The 21365-nt window shown below is 45.8% G+C and overlaps 1 protein-coding gene across 1 annotated transcript in view; it reads left to right on the forward strand.

Annotated features, from left to right (window-relative positions):
* The first annotated feature begins 723 nt into the window (after window positions 1-723).
* The window catches only part of ryr3 (ryanodine receptor 3), a 593334-nt gene continuing 572692 nt past the window's right edge, over window positions 724-21365 (forward strand). The window contains 1 exon segment of the mRNA XM_072484927.1: window positions 724-838. Within this exon segment, the coding sequence (XP_072341028.1) occupies window positions 791-838 (48 nt within the window). The 5' untranslated portion in view covers window positions 724-790.

Here is a 21365-nt window from a genome sequence, read left to right on the forward strand (position 1 = left end):
TCAGGATGAGCAATAAATGCTGGCTTAGCCAGTGATCCCATGAATGAATAAATATGTAAAATGACTAGGGGGGGACGGGACATGATTAAGATGTATGAAATTATGAGGGGCATAGATAGAGTAGACAGGAATATACTTTTCTCTTTGGTGGAGGGGTCAATGATCAGAGGGCATAGATTTAAGGTAAGGGGTAGGAGGTTTAGAGATGTGAGGGAAAAAGTTTTCACCCAGAGGGTGGTGGGAGTCTGGAACTCACTTCCTGAAAGTGTGGTGGAGTTAGGGACCCTTATAGCATTGAAGAATAATTTAGATGTGCACTTCTGATCCCAGGGCATTCAACGTTATGGGCCAAATGCTGGAAAAGGGGATTAGAATAGTTGTGGATTCTTAATGGCCGCAGACGCATTGGGCTGAAGGGCCTTTTCTGCGCTGTAGGACTCTATGGCTCCATGTTATAAATAGCAGCAAAGAGCAATGGCACTTCAGGCGTTATATTCCCTCCCCGGGTAATTAGGCAAACGGATTGAAGATTGCATTTGGATTACCGACAATTCCCCTTTAATGTGAAAAATTCAAGGCTGATAGCGCCTTGCTGGCCCCGCGATTTGCCATGGAAGGGCAGAGGCAGTGAGGGGGAGCTCTGATTGACAGTCAGCGAGCGCTCTGGGCCTGCCCAGGCTCCCCTATAAGGATGGATATGGATCGGTCTATTGTGAGAGCGGGAGAAGAGCCGCGAGCCCACTGACAGCAGAGGGTCCAGCGTGTGAGCGGAGCCGGCTCTTCATTCACCATGTCTGAAGGGGGTGAAGGGGAAGATGAAATCCAATTCCTTCGAACTGTGAGTAGTAACATGCGAATATCTCGACTCTTACTGTGAGCTGGAAGCCTGACCTGGTCAGAGGCTGAATTGGGTTCATATCTGACGCTGTTAGCAAAACCTAGATTTCCCGGGCTGTATGCGACGATAGTACAGTTATCGCAGAAAGTGTTTCCAGCTTTTTAGGTTTTATTCTCTTCTGGAAATTCTTCCCCTGAAGTGTAAACCCCACCGTGTTAGACACCGTGTTGTAATTTGTGGCCAGTCTCACCATTATGTTACATTGCAACACAATTTCCAATTCAGCTGCAGTTGTTACTATCATGTGAACGTTAGGCGATATTTCTTGAGGAATGTTCCACATTCCCCGGTGGTTGGTTTCTGAGGGATCAGTTTAGCAAAATTCCTGAACCAGCCGAGCACCGTGGTCACGCATTAACACCAGCTTGAAGTTTGTCACTTAACTGATTTAATAGAAGGCAGGGAATTTAAAAAACAACCTGAATGCAGATCAGGTTGGAAGTGCTAACGAGCGGTTGACGATAGCATCTGTGGAATACGGAGGTTTCCAAAAGCGGTGCTGTCAAGACTTAATTCAAGCTAACTCTTACACAAACTGGGTTTCCTCGGGCAATGGGCTTTCCCAAGCGAAGGACGATTCAGCAGTTCGAACTTCAGCACAGAGTGGCCCTGCCTATTTTTAGTGAGGTGACTGTGGTGTATGTGAGGAATGTGCTGCCCAGTGTTGGACTGTAAACTGATCCGGCCTGGCAACGCACACTCTCTCAACAGGTGCATTATATCGCGTACTGCTCCCAGGGACTAACTCCAGGCATTGCCTGGCCATCGCTCTGGACTGAAGTTAACCTGAATGCTTTGGTTGCACGAAATATGAACGCCGTGATATGGACTGAATTTGGCAAAGGGACTTGTGCAGGATTTTACCTCTATCCCCTCTATCAGAGCTCAGCACTTCAACATTTACCCTCCCCCTCTACGCACACACACACTTTCCTCAGTGATACCTTTTGGAAGACACATACCATGAGAAATAAACAATTTCCCTCTTCAAATTCTTAGGGATAGCATTGTGCCTTTAGAACCATAGAATTCCTACAATGTAGAAGAAAAGCATTTGGCCCTTAGCGTCTGCATGACCCTCTGAAAGAGCACCCTACCAAGGTCCACTCCCCCGCCTTATCCCCGTAATCCCATTACCCCACCTCACCTGCACATCTTTGGACTGTGGGTGGAAACCGGAACATCCAGAAGAAACCCAGGCAGACACTGGGAGAACATACAAACTCCACATAGACAGTCACCCAAGGCGGAATTTAACCCAAGTCCCTGGTGCTGTGAGGCAACAGTGCTAACCACTATGTCGCCCCAGGCTACAAAAATTGAGACCTAAAGGATGTGTCACTTAAAATGCTAAATGGGAAGGTGGGAGTGCTACTAGATATTTTAACCTCATATTTAAAAAATATATATTTGGGTGTCACTGACAAAATATTGCTCAACTCCGATTGCCCTGAAGAAGGTGATGGTAATTGTGTGGCTTACTAACCCCACCCTCAACCTTGGAGAGGGTAGTTAGGAGTCAACCATGTTATTGAAGGGCTGGAGTCACCAACCAGGTAGCAGGGAGTTTTCTTTCTCTATAAAGACATGAGTGAAAGAGTTGTATTCTTAATCACATTTCAACAGCTTCATCATTGGTGGTGATGTTACAGTTCAGAGTTACCGGGGTGACATGCACTTTTATATGCATATTGTATCCTAGAGCTGTGGATAGTGACGGTAGAGGATCCATTTGTCTTTCCATCGTATGGCTGACCAGGAATCTCTCACTTTTACAGTCTGTTATTGGTGTATGTTGGAAGGATTTGCAGATTGATATTCAGCTTGTTTGAGGTTTGGCTGTTATGAATGCACCTTCGTTGCCCATCAAATCCTGGGGTGGGACTGAAACTGGGAGCTCCTGGCTCAGAGGTGGAGACACTACGCACTGCACCAAAGACCTGTTACTGATTTACCAGTTTTTATTTCGGATCTTTTAAAAATCTGAATTCAAGCTCTTCTCACAGAATTAATTTATTTTTACCTTTGAAGGTGCTATTTAAAGAACATTTCACATGGATTTCTTTGTTACTTCCGACGTTTAGGACTGGGGTGTTTTAACAGGAGCCGTCCTAGTTGTGTTCTTCATCCAATAAGTTCAAATTCACTTCATAAAGACCATAAACATATAATTAAATTGCTGTTTTACTCTTTTTTTTCCTGTACATGTTTAAGATAGACCAAAAGTCTTGCCCTGAATTAAATTCTTACTGTGTGAGAAGGTGGTGCCACATTTACTTGTTCATAATTTGGATGAAAATGAGATGCTGATCTGAGAAATCCTATCACTTCAAAAATGGTTTAATGCATAGTGAAAAATGAGTTTAACATTGTTTGCTTGTAAGGTCATTGATTACAACTCCTGCTACATTCTGCAGCTGTACAGTCGATTTGAAAGAATATTTTTGTACTTCCTGTTAACGAGCTTAACAAAGGGAACGGTTTACTGCAATGGCACATGTTCCTTCTTCATTCGTTAATGGGATGTGAGCATCACTGGCAAAGGATTTGTTGTCCATCCTTAATTGTCCTTGAACTAAATAGCTCGCTCGGCCATTTCAGAGGGCTGTTAGGAAACCCACAGTTGCTGTGGGTCTGGAGTCACATGCAGATAAGAATGACAGATTTCCTTCCTTGAAGGACAATAATGAAGCAGATGAGTTTTTACAACAATCACAGTCACGATTACTGAGATTTTATTAATCAAATTTACATGCCCCAGCTGCCATGGTGGGATATGAACCTATGCCCTCAGAACATTATCCTGGATTTCTGAATTGCTAGCTCAGTGACAATAGGGCAATGCGACCATCTCCTGCTAGGTTTGCACAAAAGCGAGTTCAAACAAAACCCTTATATTCGCGATAATCTTGAGGTCCAAGTTCATTGTACACAAAATTCACAGATTTTCTATAATTTGCACAAAATTATTAATCAATATCATCCATCACTTTTTGGCAATTCTAAATCTGCTATAATAAGTAAAAGCTCCGAAATTAAATTAATATAAGTCACATTTCGCATTCAGTGATACCTTGGGCAGGATTCTCTGATTGCCGATGAAAAAAATCGTGTTCGGCCGGAGAATCAGTTTTTACGCCGAAATCGGGGGCGGTGCCGTTCTTTGGATGCTCCGCCCCTTCAAAAACGGGACAGCCTCAGGACTTCACCTGAAGCCCACCCCCAATGGGCAGACTTCCCGATGGCGTGAGCCATGTGGGGGGGCGATTCTCCAAAACGGAGACGACGTGTTCGCGCTGTCGTGAACGCCGTCGTGTTTCACGACGGCGCAAAACGGGCATGGGGACGACTGATTCTGTCCCCCACAAGGGTTCATGCCGCTCCAGCCTCCCTTCCGGGTGCCAAATGGGCCCCGTGCCAACCCGCGCATGCGCAGTTGGGCTATGCCAACCTGCGCATGCACGGGGGACTTCTTCAGCGCGCCGGCCCTGACGCAACATGGCACGGGGGTTCAGGGGCCGGCCGCGCAACAAAGTAGGCCGGGGGGGGGAGAGGAAGGCCCACCGATTGGTGGGCCCCGATCACGGGCCAGACCCCATCGGAGGCCCCCCCCCCCGGTGAAGGAGCGCTTTTCCCCACCCCACAGGCCGCCCCCTGACCCTTCGCGCAGAGTTCTTACCGGCAGTGACCAGGGGTGAACAGCGCCGCGTCAAATGCGCCAGCGCAAATGGCGCCGATTCTCCGCACCTCAGAGAATCGCGCGCCGGTGTTGTGGCGCGGGGCTCGGAGAATCGCCCCCGTGTCTTCTCAACTTTTGTGAACCTGACGTGGCAGCTGCGGACTGTGTCCAGTGCTGGCAAGGACGGTGAGGGGGAGCCTTTCTGCTGGCAGGTGTGGCTTCGGCGGGGGGTGGGGGGACTGGTAGGGGTGGTCTAGGGGTGGCGAGGTGGGTTACAGGGGGGCACTATCTGGCAGGCCGGGTCCGCGGGCAGCCGGCACCATGTTGAACGGCGTGACCGCAGCAGGTCGCTGATGTGCGCATGCCCGGCATTCTGTGTCCGTATGTTCAGGTAAAGCCGGGGGCTTTACGTGACGTGACTGCTGGCCCCCCACCGGCTCGGCCATCAGTGGGGGCGGTACCAACATTTTGGTCGAAAGGCCAGATGCTTCCTCTGGACATAGCCGCAAAGTCAAAGAATCCAGCCCCAAATGTTACACTTGCCTTGCCCATAAACCTTTTATGAACTTTTACATGGAACTTTCAGTCAGCCAATTATCAAAAAGGTGCACTTTCCTTCCGTATGACCAGGGCAAGCAACTGTGTATCTCCTTAACCAATAAAATCAGTTATTAAACAGTAAAGTGGGGGAACCAGGAGGTGAAAGCTAGAATAAAAGCAAAATACTGCAGATGCTGGAAATCTGCAATAAAAACGGAAAATGGTCAAAAATCCGTAGCTGATCTGGCAGCATCTGTGGAGAGAGAAACAGAATTAACGTTTCAAGTCTGCATGACTTCTTCAGAGCTTCAGTATTGAATTCAACTTCAAATTGGGCATGGAAAACAGAGAAGGAACGAAAAATAAACCTCGCGAGATAAGAGGGAAAGTTCAAAACATTATTTAAATTTTATTTTTTCCTATCTGCAAAAATAATGAAAATCTGAGGGAATAAGACCCCATGTTTGTTAGTTAGTTTTAAGTGCCGAATCACAACCTTCACAGTGCAGAAGAAAGCCATTCAACCCATCGAGTCTGCACTGGCTTTTTGAAAGGGCATTCAACCGTATGGCACCCAGAACTAGATACAGTACTCCAGATGCAACCTAAATAGTGTCTTATATAGGGGTTGTTTCGCAGTTCTTAGCACTTACCATGACATTAAAAGTACTTACATTGGAAAAACATAAGCCTTAACCTTTCCTGGTGGTGTTAATGTGTATATATTAGGTATGTGAGGCAGTTTTATGCTGCTCCATGTGTTTCAATGGCAAATCTTTCAATGAGATGCCTTTGCTGTGGAGTTTAAGGGAACATAAGACAGCAATTTCCTGATTTATCCATTTAACTACCCATGTGTGGCCACAGGAGGTTGCTATCCAATTTACACATAAATAACAGTGAACGGAGTTAGCCTCACCATTATTTTTATCACAAAATCGAGCCCAATGTTTTGTGATGACCATGATGCAAGGATGTGAATATCGTCATCAGTAAACTGACGATCATTAGAGAATGAACCAGAGAAATTCTTGACACTTCAATTCCTTATAAAGAACTGTTTGGGAAATATCATCCTTGTCTAGGGGATTATTAAGTATCCAAATTAACTTTGCTTGAGTTGACTTACATTAACTTGTCCAAATCATATGAGCATTTATGCAACCATAGTTCATGGGATTAGTTCACTATAGAGTGAATAACTTAACCTCTTCTTGCCAAATCATCACAGAAGTCAGATAACTAAATCAGAAACAGGCATTTCTTTAAACAATCATGAAACCGCAAATCGCAGCGTTTCAATTTTAAATGCTAAAAATATACAAGATGTAATTAACTGAGTTTATTAACAAACCTAGGACTGTAAAGGAGATTAAGTCCGTCAAAGTAATCCAGTATCAACAGGGGTTTACCTAATACCTAAAAGAGCTGAACTTTGCTTTGTCACTATTCATTAAATTTCACTTGCCGGTACAATTTCTGAAATGTTTGCATCACTAGTTCCTGTCAGTCAGTCATCTTAAAAAGTGCAATACCCTATGCATCTAGGATCTGTGCAAGCAGGGAAAATAACTGTGTATATTTCCTTAAAACAATCACATTGCAGAACTTTTAATGAGCAGCACAGCTTCTGAACCTGAATGTGTCAATTAGAGTAATGAAATAAAAATCATACCAGACACAGAAATAAAAAATGAAAGATTGGATTGCGAGAGATAGAAGAAACAGAAAGAAGAACATTAAAAAAAAACAAATCTCAAACAATAATTAGAAGCTGAAGGAATGAGACTCCACACTTCTAAAAGTTAATTTAAAAGGCTTATTTTTTTCTGTTGAGTTTCATCCATAGCTATGAGCTAAGTTTTATTTATTTTTTATTATTTGTTGATGTAATGTATGTGTCACTGGCCAGGCCAACATTTATTTTCCTGTCTCTAATCCTTAGTGTAGGTGATGATGAACCACAACCTTGAACCGCTGAAGTCATTCTGCTTTAGGTACACCCAAATAGCTGTTAGGAAGGGATTTCCAGACAGCAGTGAAGAAACGGTGATACAGTTCCAACTCAGGATGGTGTGTGAATGGAGGGGAATTTGCAGGTAGCGCTGTTGCAATGCACCTTATGCCCTTGTTCCTCTAAGTGGTAGAGGCATGAACTTGGGAGATGTGGAAAGTAAAGTAACTTCATGCCTTTCACCTATTTGAATGGTGAGTCAGATGGGAAGATTTTGGAGGAACGATTCTTGGACAGTACATTCCATATTTTTGCATTTAACTGCGCATACATCTTAATCATCTTCTAAACCTTTCCTCCAACATACCCAAGCTTCTCTGACCTAGGGTGGGGTGGGGGGCATCTTCACCTTGGAGATTTTGTATTCAGCTTAAGACTTTTTTCCTTATTTCCTCCCCACACCCCCTCCACCTTTTTCTTGCATGTAACAATCCTCATATGATTTTAATCAACGTGAGTATAGTTAAAGCTTCATATTCTTAGTGCCAATCATCTTAAAGAGGCATCAGTTCAAGGATAATATTACAATAAAAAAGTTTTAATTGCAAATCAGTAAGTCAGCCAGGCTGCCTGGCCCATGAGTCACTATGATTTCCTGGCTGTCATTAACTAAAAAAATAAACCATGTCAGATAAAATTGGCACTTGAAGTATGCACTGTCTCTAAGCTTACAACATAGCTCTTCCAATCCTGGTCGTAAGAAGTTCTTTGTCTCACAATGCTGTCATGGAATATCTATCATACGTACTATGAACACTTCCTGCTGTTCTAAAGCACAGGGCGTTGAAAACTTTATTTTTATGGACTCTTTTTCTCCCAACAGACTTCAAAGGGTTATGATAAAAACATTAGGGAAAGAAAGAAAAATTGCGCATTTAAATAGCACTTGTCATGACCACGCGACGCCACAAAGTGTTTGAAGTACTTTTGAAGTGTAGTTACTGATGTATGTAGTCAGTCAGTGCACAGAACGGTTCCTTGATCTGTGCAGAGGAAGCCCCACAAATAGCAATGAGCTAAATGAACAAGCAATCTGTTGTTTTAAATTACATTGGGTGAGTGATAAATATTTCCCAAGATACCTTGAGAATTTCACTGTCCTCCTTCAGGGCAAATATTGATTGCAGATTATATTTCTATGACTACTTGAGATTAATTTCAGTCAATTATCTGCTGCATATAGTATCCACATGGATCACCATATTTTCTTGTTATCCATAGTTTAAAGAACAGAATTGTCAAGGCTCCAAAGCAATATTCTAAGCTTGCAAAATGATTAATGGAAAAAAAAATGTAAATTGGTTTTATAAGAAATTGCATCTCAATCAAATAGATTCAACTATCTGAGATGAATAAGTACTTTGCAAATCGTCACATGATTGCACTGGTAGAATTCTTGAAATGGATTAACTCAGTTTCCTTATATAATCCCCAAAGTATTTACTATTGATGGCACTGCTGTATCAGTGACTGACCCTGCTGGGAAATCAAATAATTAATGCAATCCTTAATGCATAAGGAAAACAAAGGGCACTTTTTAACCTGTAAACAGGGGAATGTCTAGAAAATAAAGTCAAAGTCTAGAAAATAAAGTTGCTACATGAAATGCAAATTGTGGTACGAAGGTTGCCTTGTTTTGCACTGCAATAAGAATCACAGTGCTTTTAAGAAATGGATTTTCACCTGAGGTTCTTTCAATCATTGTCCATGACTGAATTGGTGGTCAATGGATGGAAGGTACTGCAAATTGTTGGAAATACTCAGCAGGTCTGGTGTGCATCTGTGGAGAGAGAAATCGACCATTGTCTCACTGATCTACTGAGTATTTGCAGCATTTTCTGGTTTTATTTGAAGTTAATCAGACTAATTGCATAAATGGGGAATTCATACTGAGCACATTCATTTTGAGCACAAGTGAAACTTTGGACAATCTTTATTACGGGTGTTTTTGTAGTTGGGTCTTTTTATTCTCTCTATCATACACTTTTAAAATTTGTTCTTGCTGACAATGCAAATTTGTTGGAGTTCATAAATTATGAAACAACTTGCCGTAACTTTTTTTTTCTCGTGAGGGAAACCAATGCTGATTTTCTTCCAATGTAAAGTGTATGAAACATGCAAGTATAATATGAGTTAATGAAGAATGGGAAAATTCGTAAGAGTTACATCGTGACGTTGTTCAATCATTTCTGATATCTTAAAAGTAGCTCAGATATTGGTAATTAAACAAAGAACCTGTTAATTTAATGTCCAAGACGGGTATTAAAATAAGAAATTATATTAGACAAAATGACGTATTTGTCTAATATTAATCAGCGTAAATTGTAAATACCCTTTTTATTAGCTAATGGACACAATTTCTCAAATTGGATCTCAATCACTTTATAGCAGGTGATTGATTTATGATTCTTCAGCATAATAAGATGTAATAATTATTTTGTAAAAGGCTGACACCTAAGGGAAAACTACCAATAATCTGTTTAATATGTTCAGAGTGTGTACATTAATTAATTTAATGTAATAAAGGTTCAGTAGCTTTGACAATTGGATCGTGTGAAGTTTGGGCAGCATGGTAGCACAAGTGGATAGCACTGTTGCTTCACAGCGCCAGGGTCCCAAGTTCGATTTCCCCACTGGGTCATGTCTGTGCGGAGTCTGCACATTCTCCCTGTATCTGCGTGGGTTTCCTCTGGGTGCTCCGGTTTCCTCCCGTAGTCCAAATACTTGCAGGTTAGGTGGATTGGCCATGATAAATTGCCCTTAGTGACCAAAAAGGTTAGGAGGGGTTATTGGGTTACGGGGACAGGGTGGAAGCGAGGGCTTAAGTGGATCGTTGCAGACTCAATGGGCTGAATGGCCTCCTTCTGCACTGTATGTTCTATGTTCTAGTCATGACAAAACAAGGAAACTGAAGTGGGTCTGAAATTCTGCACTGTATGTTCTATGTTCTAGCCACGACTAAACAAGGAAACTGAAGTGGGTCTGAAATGTCAAGCCAATTCTATTCAATGACGTGGCTATTGACTATTTATTGCCAAGACGGTCTTTACTATTTACAATTATAAATTTCTGGAATAGATTATAGGATTAATTAGTTCAACAAAGTTAGCCGTTCACTTAGATATTTTTTATAAATTGAAATATTGATAGCTATTGACATTATATGGTAGTAATACATTTTGGAGTTGTGATGATAAGCAAAGCTCAAGTGGTTGTTGACAGTAATTTCAAATCTGAAATGTGATTACTTTGTAATACACGCAAAGGCGTGCAAGTGCATAATTCTGTTTGGTATATAAAAATATGAAGATTTCTTACCATTTTTAAACTTGTGGGACGCAATTCTCCCATCGGGAGTCTAAGTGCCGACGGCGGAGTGAAAACCGGAGTGTTTCACTCCGGCGTCAGAGCCCGCTCCCAGCCCCCTATTCTCCTGCCCCCGGGGGGCTAGGAGCAGCGTCGTGTCATTTACGCGCGTCGGGCCTTGGCGCCGCGTAAAAGTGGCGCCGCCGCGTAAATGACGTCACCCGCGCATGCACGGGTTGGCCGGCGCCAACCCGTGCATGCGCGGTGCCGTCCTCCCTGAGGCCGCCCCACAAGAAGATGTCAGCTGGATCTTGCGAGGCGGCGGAGGAAAGGAGGTCCTCCTTCAGAGAGGACGGCCCGCCGATCGGTGGGAACCGATCGTGGGCCAGACCCCATTTGAGCCCCCCCCCCCCCCCCCGGTGCAAGAACTCTCCTCCACCCCCCCCCCCCACAGCCCCCCCCCCCCCCCCCCCCCCCAGCATTCCCGCGCTGTTCCCGCCGGCAACTCCCAGGTATGGACAGCACCGGTGGAAAGCCGTTGTGTTGGGCAGGCCGCTTGGTGTCTCCGGGCCGGAGAATCGTCGCTCGCCTGTTACAAACGGTGAGCGGCGATTCTCCTAGCGGCCAGCCATGATTCTCGCCGCGCCGGTTTTGGGGGGGTGGGAGAATTGTGTGCGGGTGTTGATTCAGGGACATATATTGGTCAGGTTACCGGGGAGAACTGCTCTTCTTCAAATGGTCAAATCTACCTGGGATAGCAAATAAAATCAGGTTTAATACCTGACTGAATAATACAGGTGGCCGATTTAGCTCAGTTGGCTGGACAGCCAATTTGTGATGTAGAGTAAAGCCAACAACGCGGGCTCAATTCCTGGACCAACTGATGTTATTCTTGAAGGCCCGGCCTTCTCAACCTTGCACCTCGCCTGAGGTGTGGTGGTCCTCAGGTTAAATCACCACCAGTCAGCTCTCCCCCTCAAAAGGGAAAGCAGCCTATGGTCATCTGGGACTATGGCAATTTTACTTTTACTTTAAAGCTGATCCAATAGACAGTGCAGGTTTCATTCAGCGTTACACTGGAGTGGTCAGATCTCTGGGGCGTCATTCTCCGCCGGCGGGAGTCTCCGTTTTAACGGCGCCCGGGGGTTTCCCGACGGCGTGGGGCTGCCCCACAATGGGAAACCCCATTGACCGGCCGGTGTTACGGAGACTCCCGCCGGCCGGTCGGGGCAGAAATGTGGCGGGGCGGGAAGGAGAATTTCGCCCCTGGAGTGTGACCTAAACCTAAAACTCTGTAACTTAGAGATGAGAGTCCTACCCACTAAGCCACACTTGACACTTCAACACCGGAACAAAAAATGGCACCTGCTTTTTTTTATTTTACCAGGTAATATTTAAGCTTCTGTATATATTGTACATCTATTGTCAAGCCATTCTCTGTACATATGTAATTGAGATTAACATCAGCAATTGCTTCTCAATGACAGCCACTTGGAAGGGTAAGAGGGATGTTACTTTGCTGAAAACTAATTGGGACTCAAATCTCACTCCATTTTGTTGCCCTCATTACATCAACAGTGTTTATATGAATGCACGTTGTTTTTTTATTACATTTTATCCAGAAAAAGGATGTCCAGAGACTGTGGCCGGGGTTCTCCCACCCCGCCCCGCCGCCGGCTGCCCTAATCCCCGGCGCCGTTTTTCGGGGGCCGGTGGGATTCCCGCCACGCTGGGCCCCCCGGCGATTCTCCGCGCCCTGATGGGCCAAGTGGCCTTCCAGTTTTGGCTATCCCACCGGTGTGAATTACTCACCTCACGCATGGCAGAACCTGGCAGCTAAGTGTGCGGGGGTGGTCCTGGGGGTCATCCTACTTTGGGGGGGCCCCCACGGTGGCCTGGCCCGTGATCGGGGCCTACCGATCCTGCGGGCAAGCTGTTTCCGTGGGGGCCTTCTATCCTCCGTGCCAGGCCCCTGTAGGGCTCCGCCATATTGCCCGGGGGCTGGCACGGAGAAGAGAGCCCCCGCGCATGCGCGGAAATACGCCGGCCGTTCTGCGCATGCCCGAAAATACGCTGGCCGTTCCGTGCATGCGTGAGATCACGCCGGCCGTTCCGCACATGCGCAAACTTGCGTCGGCACCGGCTGCAGCAGCGGGGATGACTCCGGCGGCAATCTAGCCCCCTAGAAAGGTGAGAATTCCTTCCCTTGGGGGGCCGTTGACGCCAGAGTCGCTGGTGCTGGTTTTCCCGCCGGCGTGGGGACATAGCCCCTTTTTCAGAGAATCCCTGTATTTAGATATTGGTCAGGAAACATAGTATTTTGTTGCCATATTTAAAAGTATAGGTAAAATGAACCTTAAAAGTTAACAAATTTAAAAATAATTTTATTTTGAAGGTTGGATGTTAAAGGTTATTTATGTGATAATATGTTCTGGTGGCTCTTAATTGGAGGCTGATTTCTTCTGGAAGCATGTGGAGCTCCAGCTTGGTTCTCCCAGGTATAAAATTAGACATAGGAAAGCTGATGTTGCCAAGATGCATGCACTCCCTACTCTCATTTGCCTTCTGAGGCCATTGCACCAGCACCACTACATCAGCAAAGTGATGACACACACTAACTGCATGTAGATAGGATTTCTAAAGAAATACCTATTTCAGAATAGCAATTGGATCGTGAAACTATTAGTATATTTCTCTGTGTAAAACCCTGATCAAATATATTGAATAATAACTTTTATCACAAAATAATGCTTTGTCTCAGATATTATAACACAATGCTGAAAGACTAGAGTGCACTGTCACAACTGACCATCACTCATTCTCAAAAGTTAGCAAGTTTTATACAATACCCAGAAACAGCAGATATATTTTTTGAATGTTTTTCGTTTGTTGCAATTTGTTTCCCAAAAAGCACCAAATTTAACGTTAACATTTCAATGTCACAAATATCTTAACAACTTAGTAGCAACTTAAGTCTGTGGTCAAGCAACCTTTTAAAATTCTCATGGCTGTTTACAAATCCCCTAAAGCCTCCTCACTCTTTATCTCTGTCATCTCCTCCAGCCTCAGTACTCTCCAAAGAATCTCCACAGTGCTGAAAGAGGCCATTCGGCCTATGGGTCTGCACCGACCCTCTGAAAGAGCACCTGACCCAGGCCCACTTTCCCACCAACCCAGCCCTATCCCGTGTAATTCCCCATGCACATCAATGGGAAATTTAGCATAGCCAATCCACCTAACCTGTACAAGATGTACGCACTCCTCTTGAGCACCTCGGTTAATTATTCATTATTGATGGCTTCACCATGAGCTGTATGGGTCCTAAGCTCTGGAATTGGCTTTCGAGTGTTCTGCCTCTCTACTTCCATTTCTATTTTAAGATGCGACCCTTAAATACACTACTTAAAACTTAGTTCATGATCAGATTTTTGGTCATTGGTCATAATACCACCTTAAGTGGCTTGGTGTCATAGCTTGATTTCATAGAATTTACAGTGCAGAAGGAGGCCATTCAGCCCACCCTACTTAAGCCTTTTTGGATGCTAAGGGCAATTTAGAATGGCCAATCCACCTACCCTGCACATCTTTGGACTGTGGGAGGAAACCCACCCACACACGGGGAGAACATGCAGACTCCGCACAGACAGTGACCCAAGCCGGGAATCGAACCTGGGACCCTGGAGCTGTGAAGCAACTGTGCTAACTGCTATGCTACCGTGCTGCCCCAAATGGAGCGATTTGAGACCTTTCATTACATCAACAACGCTTATATAGATGCAAGTTGTCATTGTATTCGTTTAGCAAGGACAGCGTTAATAACAGTTCAACTATTGCTGATGTACCATGTTTAGCAAGGACAGCATCAATAATTGCTGATGTACCAATAGGCATTACATCACATGAACCTTAATTTGCTTTTACTCTCGTGGCTCATTCTTATTCTAAACTTAAAATGTTTTTATAATTTTTATTATTCCATAAAGATTATTATGAAGTGGGAAATAAACAATCTCTTGCAGTTTCTCCTGAGCAGTAGACTGCATTCAGTTTATTTTATTCAGAATTAATTTGTAAAAATGTCTTTGAAGTAATATTATCGGAAAGAAAAATTATAGTTTGTGCATATGTAATCCATCAAGTTATCAGAACTGGAAATAAGCTTACACTGGCTTAACATTAATGGAACGTCTTTTCTGTGTAAAATAACAGCTCTCATATTATCATTTGCATCTCATTGAGACTGAGGATTTAATTTACCTATTTGCATTGTAGCTTCTGCTTAGCGAATTAACAATTCCCTTCCGTAGACATTCCAATTGTATATAATTTCTACTGCCTAATCGAAAAATGAAAATGAAATGAAAATCGCTTATTGTCACGATTAGGCTTCAAATGAAATTACTGTGAAAAGCCCCTAGTCGCCACATTCCGGCGCCTATTCGGGGAGGCTGGTACGGGAATCCTGTATATCTTCACATTTTCACTTGCATGAAATCATTATACTCACTGCAGATAGTGAAATTTGAATTCAATTTTAAAAATCTGTAATTAAAAGTTTAATGATGACCATGAAACCATTGTTCATTGTCGTAAAAACCCATCTGGCTCACTAATGTCCTTTAGGGAAGGAAATCTGCCAACCGTACCTGGTCTGGCCTACATGTGACTCCAGATCCATAGCAATGTGGTTAACTCTTAACTTCCCCCTCAAGGGCAATTAGGGATGGGCAATCAATGTAGGCACAGCCTGTGATGCTCACGTCCCATGAATGAATAAAAAAAAAACTTGCTCAGTAAATAATTACATTTACAGGAAAAACTCTCCAGGATTCCATGAGATAACTGATCAATTCATTAATGTGATACATGGTCCAGTTTGAATATTTCATGAGGAATATTACCAGTAATGAGGTGAAACGTATCATTTGAATTGTAAATATTGCAGTGGGCGGCATGGTAGCTCAGTGGTTAGCACTGTTGCTTTCCAGCGCCAGGGTCCCCGGTTCAATTCCCGCCTTGGGTCACTGTCTGTGCGGAGTCTGCACATTCTCCCCGTGTCTGCGTGGGTTTCCTCCGGGTGCTCCGGTTTGCTCCCACAAGTCCCGATAGATGGGCTTGTCAGGTGAATTGGGCATTCTGAATTCTCCCTGTGTACTCAAATAGGCGCCAGAGTGGGTGACTATGGTATTTTAACAGTAACTTCATTGCAGTGTTAAATATAAGCCTACTTATGACAATAATGAAGATTATTATTATAAGATTGTGAATGATAGATCTTCAATTAGAGCAGTGTACTGAACTGGATTTCACTCATTGTCATATTGGCAAATCTGAATATGATAACAGATCAGTCATACACATTAGCCGGAATTCTCTGGCCGTTGCAATTCACTTTTCCTGATGGCAGCGCAACCCCACCCGCAGGTTTTCCAGGGGCATGGGGTGGTTTCAATGGGAAATCCCATTGGCAATCAGCAGGAAGAGAGAATCCCGCCGGCAACAAACAGTGCGCCGCCAAGCAACACGTGGCTGGGGACCGAAGAATCCTGCCCATTATTCTGATTTAAGAGTATAAACTGGTGATGATACGGATTGTCAAACAAAAATGTTTCCGTTCTACAATCTTAATTATTATAAGAGATCACACCATGAAATAGTTCAGAAACATTTTACCCCGATCTGTGTGTAACACATTAAAACATTTCCTTCCAGTCACACATGATGTTTATGACACTTGACTTTCCCTTAATATTTTGTTCACATTTATTGTCAAGTTCATCCATTATGAACTCCTATGTATACATTTATAATGTAGGATACATATGGAAAGTCATCAGTCTGACCATTAGATTGTGTAATCCAACCCTGGCATCTACAAAATGGATTTATTTTTAATTTGTTCATGGGTGTGGGCATTGCTGGCTGGCCCAGCATTTGTTGCCCATTGGATTGGATTGGATTGGATTGGATTTGTTTATTGTCACGGGTACCAAGGTACAGTGAAAAGTATTTTTCTGCGAGCTGCTCAACAGATCATTAAGTACATGGGAAGAAAAGGGAATAAAAAAAAATACATAATAGGGCAACACAACATATACAATGTAACTATATAAGCACTGGCACTGGATGAAGTATACAGGGTGTAGTGTTAATGAGGTCAGTCCATAAGAGGGTCATTTAGGAGTCTGATAACAGTGGGGAAGAAGCTGTTTTTGAGTCTGTTCGTGCGTGTTCTCAGACTTCTGTATCTCCTGCCCGATGGAAGAAGTTGGAAGAGTGAGTAAGCCGGGTGGGAGGGGACTTTGATTATTCTGCCCGCTTTCCCCAGGCAGCGGGGGGTATAGATGGAGTCAATGGATGGGAGGCAGGTTCGGGTGATGGACTGGGTCGTGTTCACGACTCTCTGAAGTTTCTTGCGGTCCTGGGCCGAGCAGTTGCCATACCAGGCTGTGATGCAGCCAGATAGGATGCTTTCTATGGTACATCTGGAAAAGTTGGTAAGGGTTAATGTGGACATGCCCAATTTTCTTAGTTTCCTGAGGAAGTATAGGCACTGTTGTGCTTTCTTGGTGGTAGCGTCGACATGGGTGGACCAGGACAGATTTTTGGAGATGCGCACCCCTTGGAATTTGAAACTGGAATTTGAAACATCCCTAATGGTACTTGAACGGAGTGGCTCACTATGCCATTTTAGAGGGCATTTAAGAATCAACCATTGCTGTGGTCCTGGAGTCACATGTAGGCCAGACCAGATAAGGGTGGCAGATTTCCATTTCCTAAAGGACATTAGCGAATCAGATGGGTTTTTATGACAATCGACAATGGTTTCTGTGGTAGTATCAGGTATTGCAGTACCCGAGAGGCTGTAGACCATTGGGTAAGCCTCACAGCTTACCATTGGCTGTTTGGCATGTGGCTCCGCCCTGACAGGTGGGGTATAAGAACAGGTGCCGTCCCAGCAGCCCTCATTCTGTACCGAAGCTGCTGGGGAACAGATCTAGTCTATGAAAGCCTTCAGTTATGATACAACCTCGTCTTCGAGTTTAATTGATCATGCATCAATTTAATAGACTACTCTTGAGCTGAAAGAATGGATCTCCGAATCAAGCCGGAGTGTCTACAACTCAGCCCCCATGCGGAGAACTCGGCTGCGATTTTTAAGCACTGGCTGGGGTGTTTTAAAGGCTACCTCGAGACGGCCGGAGGCACCCCCTCAGGATAACAGAAACTGCATCTCCTGCACTCGAGAGGAAGCCCTGGAATCTTCTCCCTCATCGAGGAGGTGGATGACTATGATGACGCGATCGAACTGTTGAAGGGACATTATATACGCCCTGTAAACCAGGTCTACGCACGTCACCTGCTTGCAACTAGACGGCAAAGCCCCGGGGAATCGCTGGAGGACTTCTACCGTGCGCTACTGGTGCTGGGCAGAAACTGTGGCTGCCCGCAAGTATCGGGCAGCGAGCACACAGAACTTCTAATCCGGGATGCCTTCGTAGCAGGTATGAGCTCTTCAGAGATCCGCCAAAGACTTTTAGAAAAGGACACCGGGGACTGAGAGAAGCACGGGCCCTGGCAGGGTCCATGGATGTTGCCTTCAGAAACGCGCAGTCCTATGCGCCCGACCGCGCAGCGGCCCCCTGGGCTGCGTGGCATCCCGCAGCGGCAGCCCCACTGACCTTCCCCGTGTCCCCGCAGGCCTGCACTGTAAGACGGCCCGCTAGCTCCGTTGCTTCTTCTGCGGGCAGGCGAAGCACCCCCGCCAGCGCTGCCCAGCCCGCACCTCCACCTGCAAAGGGTGCGTCAAGAAGGGCCATTTTGTGGGGGTCTGCCAAGCACGAGCCGTGGCCGCGGTCTCCAACGATTCCGGACCGCCGCGGCAACCATCCCTTAGGGCCCCAGGCGGCCAACACTCACCGCCACCCTCCTATCCGAGGGCCACGCCGACCCACGGCCGCGGCCATCTTGCCCCTCGGACGCCACGCTGGACAGATGGGCGCCGCCATTTTGTCCATCCCCGCCGCCATTTTGTACATCCCCGACAACCATGTGCGATCCATGGGAGACGCCATCTTGGATGGGGCCCCAGGCCCCCAGCACAGCCGACTACATGCTGCCCGATCACAACCCACAACTGCTCCATCTGGCCTCGGTGACGCTCGACCAAAATCGACCTCACTGTCCAAGGCAGGAAATTCAACTATTTCCACCTTTATGTCCTGCCGCACCTCTGCGCGGCTACACTCCTGGGGTTGGACTACCAATGTAACTTGCAAAGCCTCACTTTTAAATTTGGCGGCCCTATAGCCCCCCTTACTCTCTGCGGCCTCGCAACCGTTAAGGTCGACCCGCCTTCCCTGTTTGCTAACCTCACCCCGGATTGCAAACCCGTCGCCACCAGGAGCAGACGGTACAGTGTCCAGGACCGGACCTTCATCAGGTCAGAGGTCCAAAGGCTACTGAGGGAAGGGGTCATTGAAGCTAGCAACAGTCCCTGGAGAGCTCAAGTAGTGGTAGTAAAGACCGGGGAGAAACATAGGATGGTCATTGACTAATAGGATGGTCATTGACTACAGTCAGACCATCAACAGGTTTACGCAGCTGGATGAATAAATGGGTCTTCAGCACCGACCGCCTAGCCATTCTCGGCTACGTAGTGCGAAATGGAGTGATAGGCCCCGACCCTGAACGCATGCGCCCCCTTATGGAATTCCCCCTCCCTCACTGCCCCAAAGCCCTGAAGCGCTGCCTCGGGCTTTTCAGCTATTACGCACAGTGGGTCCCCAACTACGCAGACAATCGACCCCTAATCCAGGCCACAACCTTCCCCCTGTCGACGGAGGCCCGCCAGGCCTTCTGCCGCATCAAAGCAGACATTGCAAAGGCCATGAAGCGCGCCATCGACGAGACCCTCCCCTTCCAGTTTGATAGCGATGCGTCCGACGTAGCTCTGGCCGCCACCCTCAACCAAGCAGGCAGACCCGTGGCCTTCTTCTCCCGTACCCTCCATGCTTCAGAAATTCTCCATTCCTCGGTCGAAAAGGAGGCACAAGCCATAGTAGAAGCTGTGCGACACTGGAGGCATTACCTGGCCGGCAGGAGATTCACTCTCCTCACTGGATTTGGATTTGTTTATTGTCACGTGTACCGAGGTACAGTGAAAAGTATTTTTCTGCGAGCAGCTCAACAGATCATTAAGTACATGAGAAGAAAAGTGGAATAAAAGAAAATACATAATAGGGCAACACAACATGTACAATGTAACTACATAAGCACTGGCATCGGATGAAGCATACAGGGTGTAGTGTTAATGAGGTCAGTCCATAAGAGGGTCATTTAGGAGTCTGGTGACTGGGGAAGAAGCTGTTTTTGAGTCTGTTCGTGCGTGTTCTCAAACTTCTGTATCTCCTGACCGATGGAAGAAGTTGGAAGAGTGAGTAAGCCGGGTGGGAGGGATCTTTGATTATGCTGCCCGCTTTCCCCAGGCAGCGGGAGGTGTAGATGGAGTCAATGGATGGGAGGCAGGTTCGTGTGATGGACTGGACGGTGTTCACGACTCTCTGAAATTTCTTGCGGTCCTGGGCCGAGCAGTTGCCATACCAGGCTGTGATGCAGCCTGATAGGATGCTTTCTATGGTGCATCTGTAAAAGTTGGTAAGGGTTAATGTGGACATGCCGAATTTCCTTAGTTTCCTGAGGAAGTATAGGCGTTGTTGTGCTTTCTTGGTGGTAGCGTCGACGTGGGTGGACCAGGACAGATTTTTGGAGATGTGCACCCCTAGGAATTTGAATCTGCTAACCATCTCCACCTCGGCCCCGTTGATGCTGACAGGGGTGTGTACAATACTTTGCTTCCTGAAGTCAATTACCAGCTCTTTAGTTTTGCTGGCATTGAGGGAGAGATTGTTGTCGCTACACCACTCCACTAGGTTCTCTATCTCCCTCCTGTATTCGGACTCATCGTTATTCGAGATCCGGCCCACTATGGTCGTATCGTCAGCAAACTTGTAGATGGAGTTGGAACCAAGTTTTGCCACGCAGTCGTGTGTGCACAGGGAGTAGAGTAGGGGGCTGAGTACGCAGCCTTGCGGGGCGCCGGTGTTGAGGACTATTGTGGAGGAGGTGTTGTTGTTCATTCTTACTGATTGTGGTCTGTTGGTCAGAAAATCGAGGATCCAGTTGCAGAGTGGGGAGCCAAGTCCTAGGTTTTGGAGCTTTGATATGAGCTTGGCTGGGATTATGGTGTTGAACGCGGAGCTGTAGTCAATAAATAGGAGTCTAATGTGGGAGTCCTTGTTTTCGAGATGCTCTAGGGATGAGTGTAGGGCCAGGGAAATGGTGTCTGATGTGGACCGGTTGCAGCGGTATGCGAATTGAAGTGGATCAAGGCATTCTGGGAGTATGGAGTTGATGCGCTTCATGATCAACCTCTCGAAGCACTTCATTACGACTGAAGTCAGGGCCACTGGTCGGTAGTCATTGAGGCACGTTGTCTGGTTCTTCTTTGGTACCGGTATGATGGTGGTCTTCTTGAAGCAGGTGGGGACCACGGAGTGGAGTAGGGACAGGTTAAAGATGTCCACGAATACCTCTGCCAGCTGGTCCGCGCAGGCTCTGAGTGCACTGACCAATGGTCGGTGGCGTTCATGTTCAATAATGCACAGTGGGGCAAGATAATCATAGAATTTACAGTGCAGAAGGCCATTCGGCCCATCGAGTCTGCACCGGCTCTTGGAAAGAGCACCCTACCCAAAGTCAACACCTCCACCCTATCCCCATAACCCAGTAACCCCACCCAACACTAAGGGCAATTTTGGACACTAAGGGCAATTTATCATGGCCAATCCACCTAACCTGCACATCTTTAGACTGTGGGAGGAAATGACAAGAATGATAAAGAATGACAAGATCTTGTGGTGGAGGAT

This window comes from Scyliorhinus torazame, chromosome 2, assembly GCF_047496885.1.
Source record: "Scyliorhinus torazame isolate Kashiwa2021f chromosome 2, sScyTor2.1, whole genome shotgun sequence".
NCBI classification, from domain to species: Eukaryota; Metazoa; Chordata; class Chondrichthyes; order Carcharhiniformes; family Scyliorhinidae; genus Scyliorhinus; species Scyliorhinus torazame.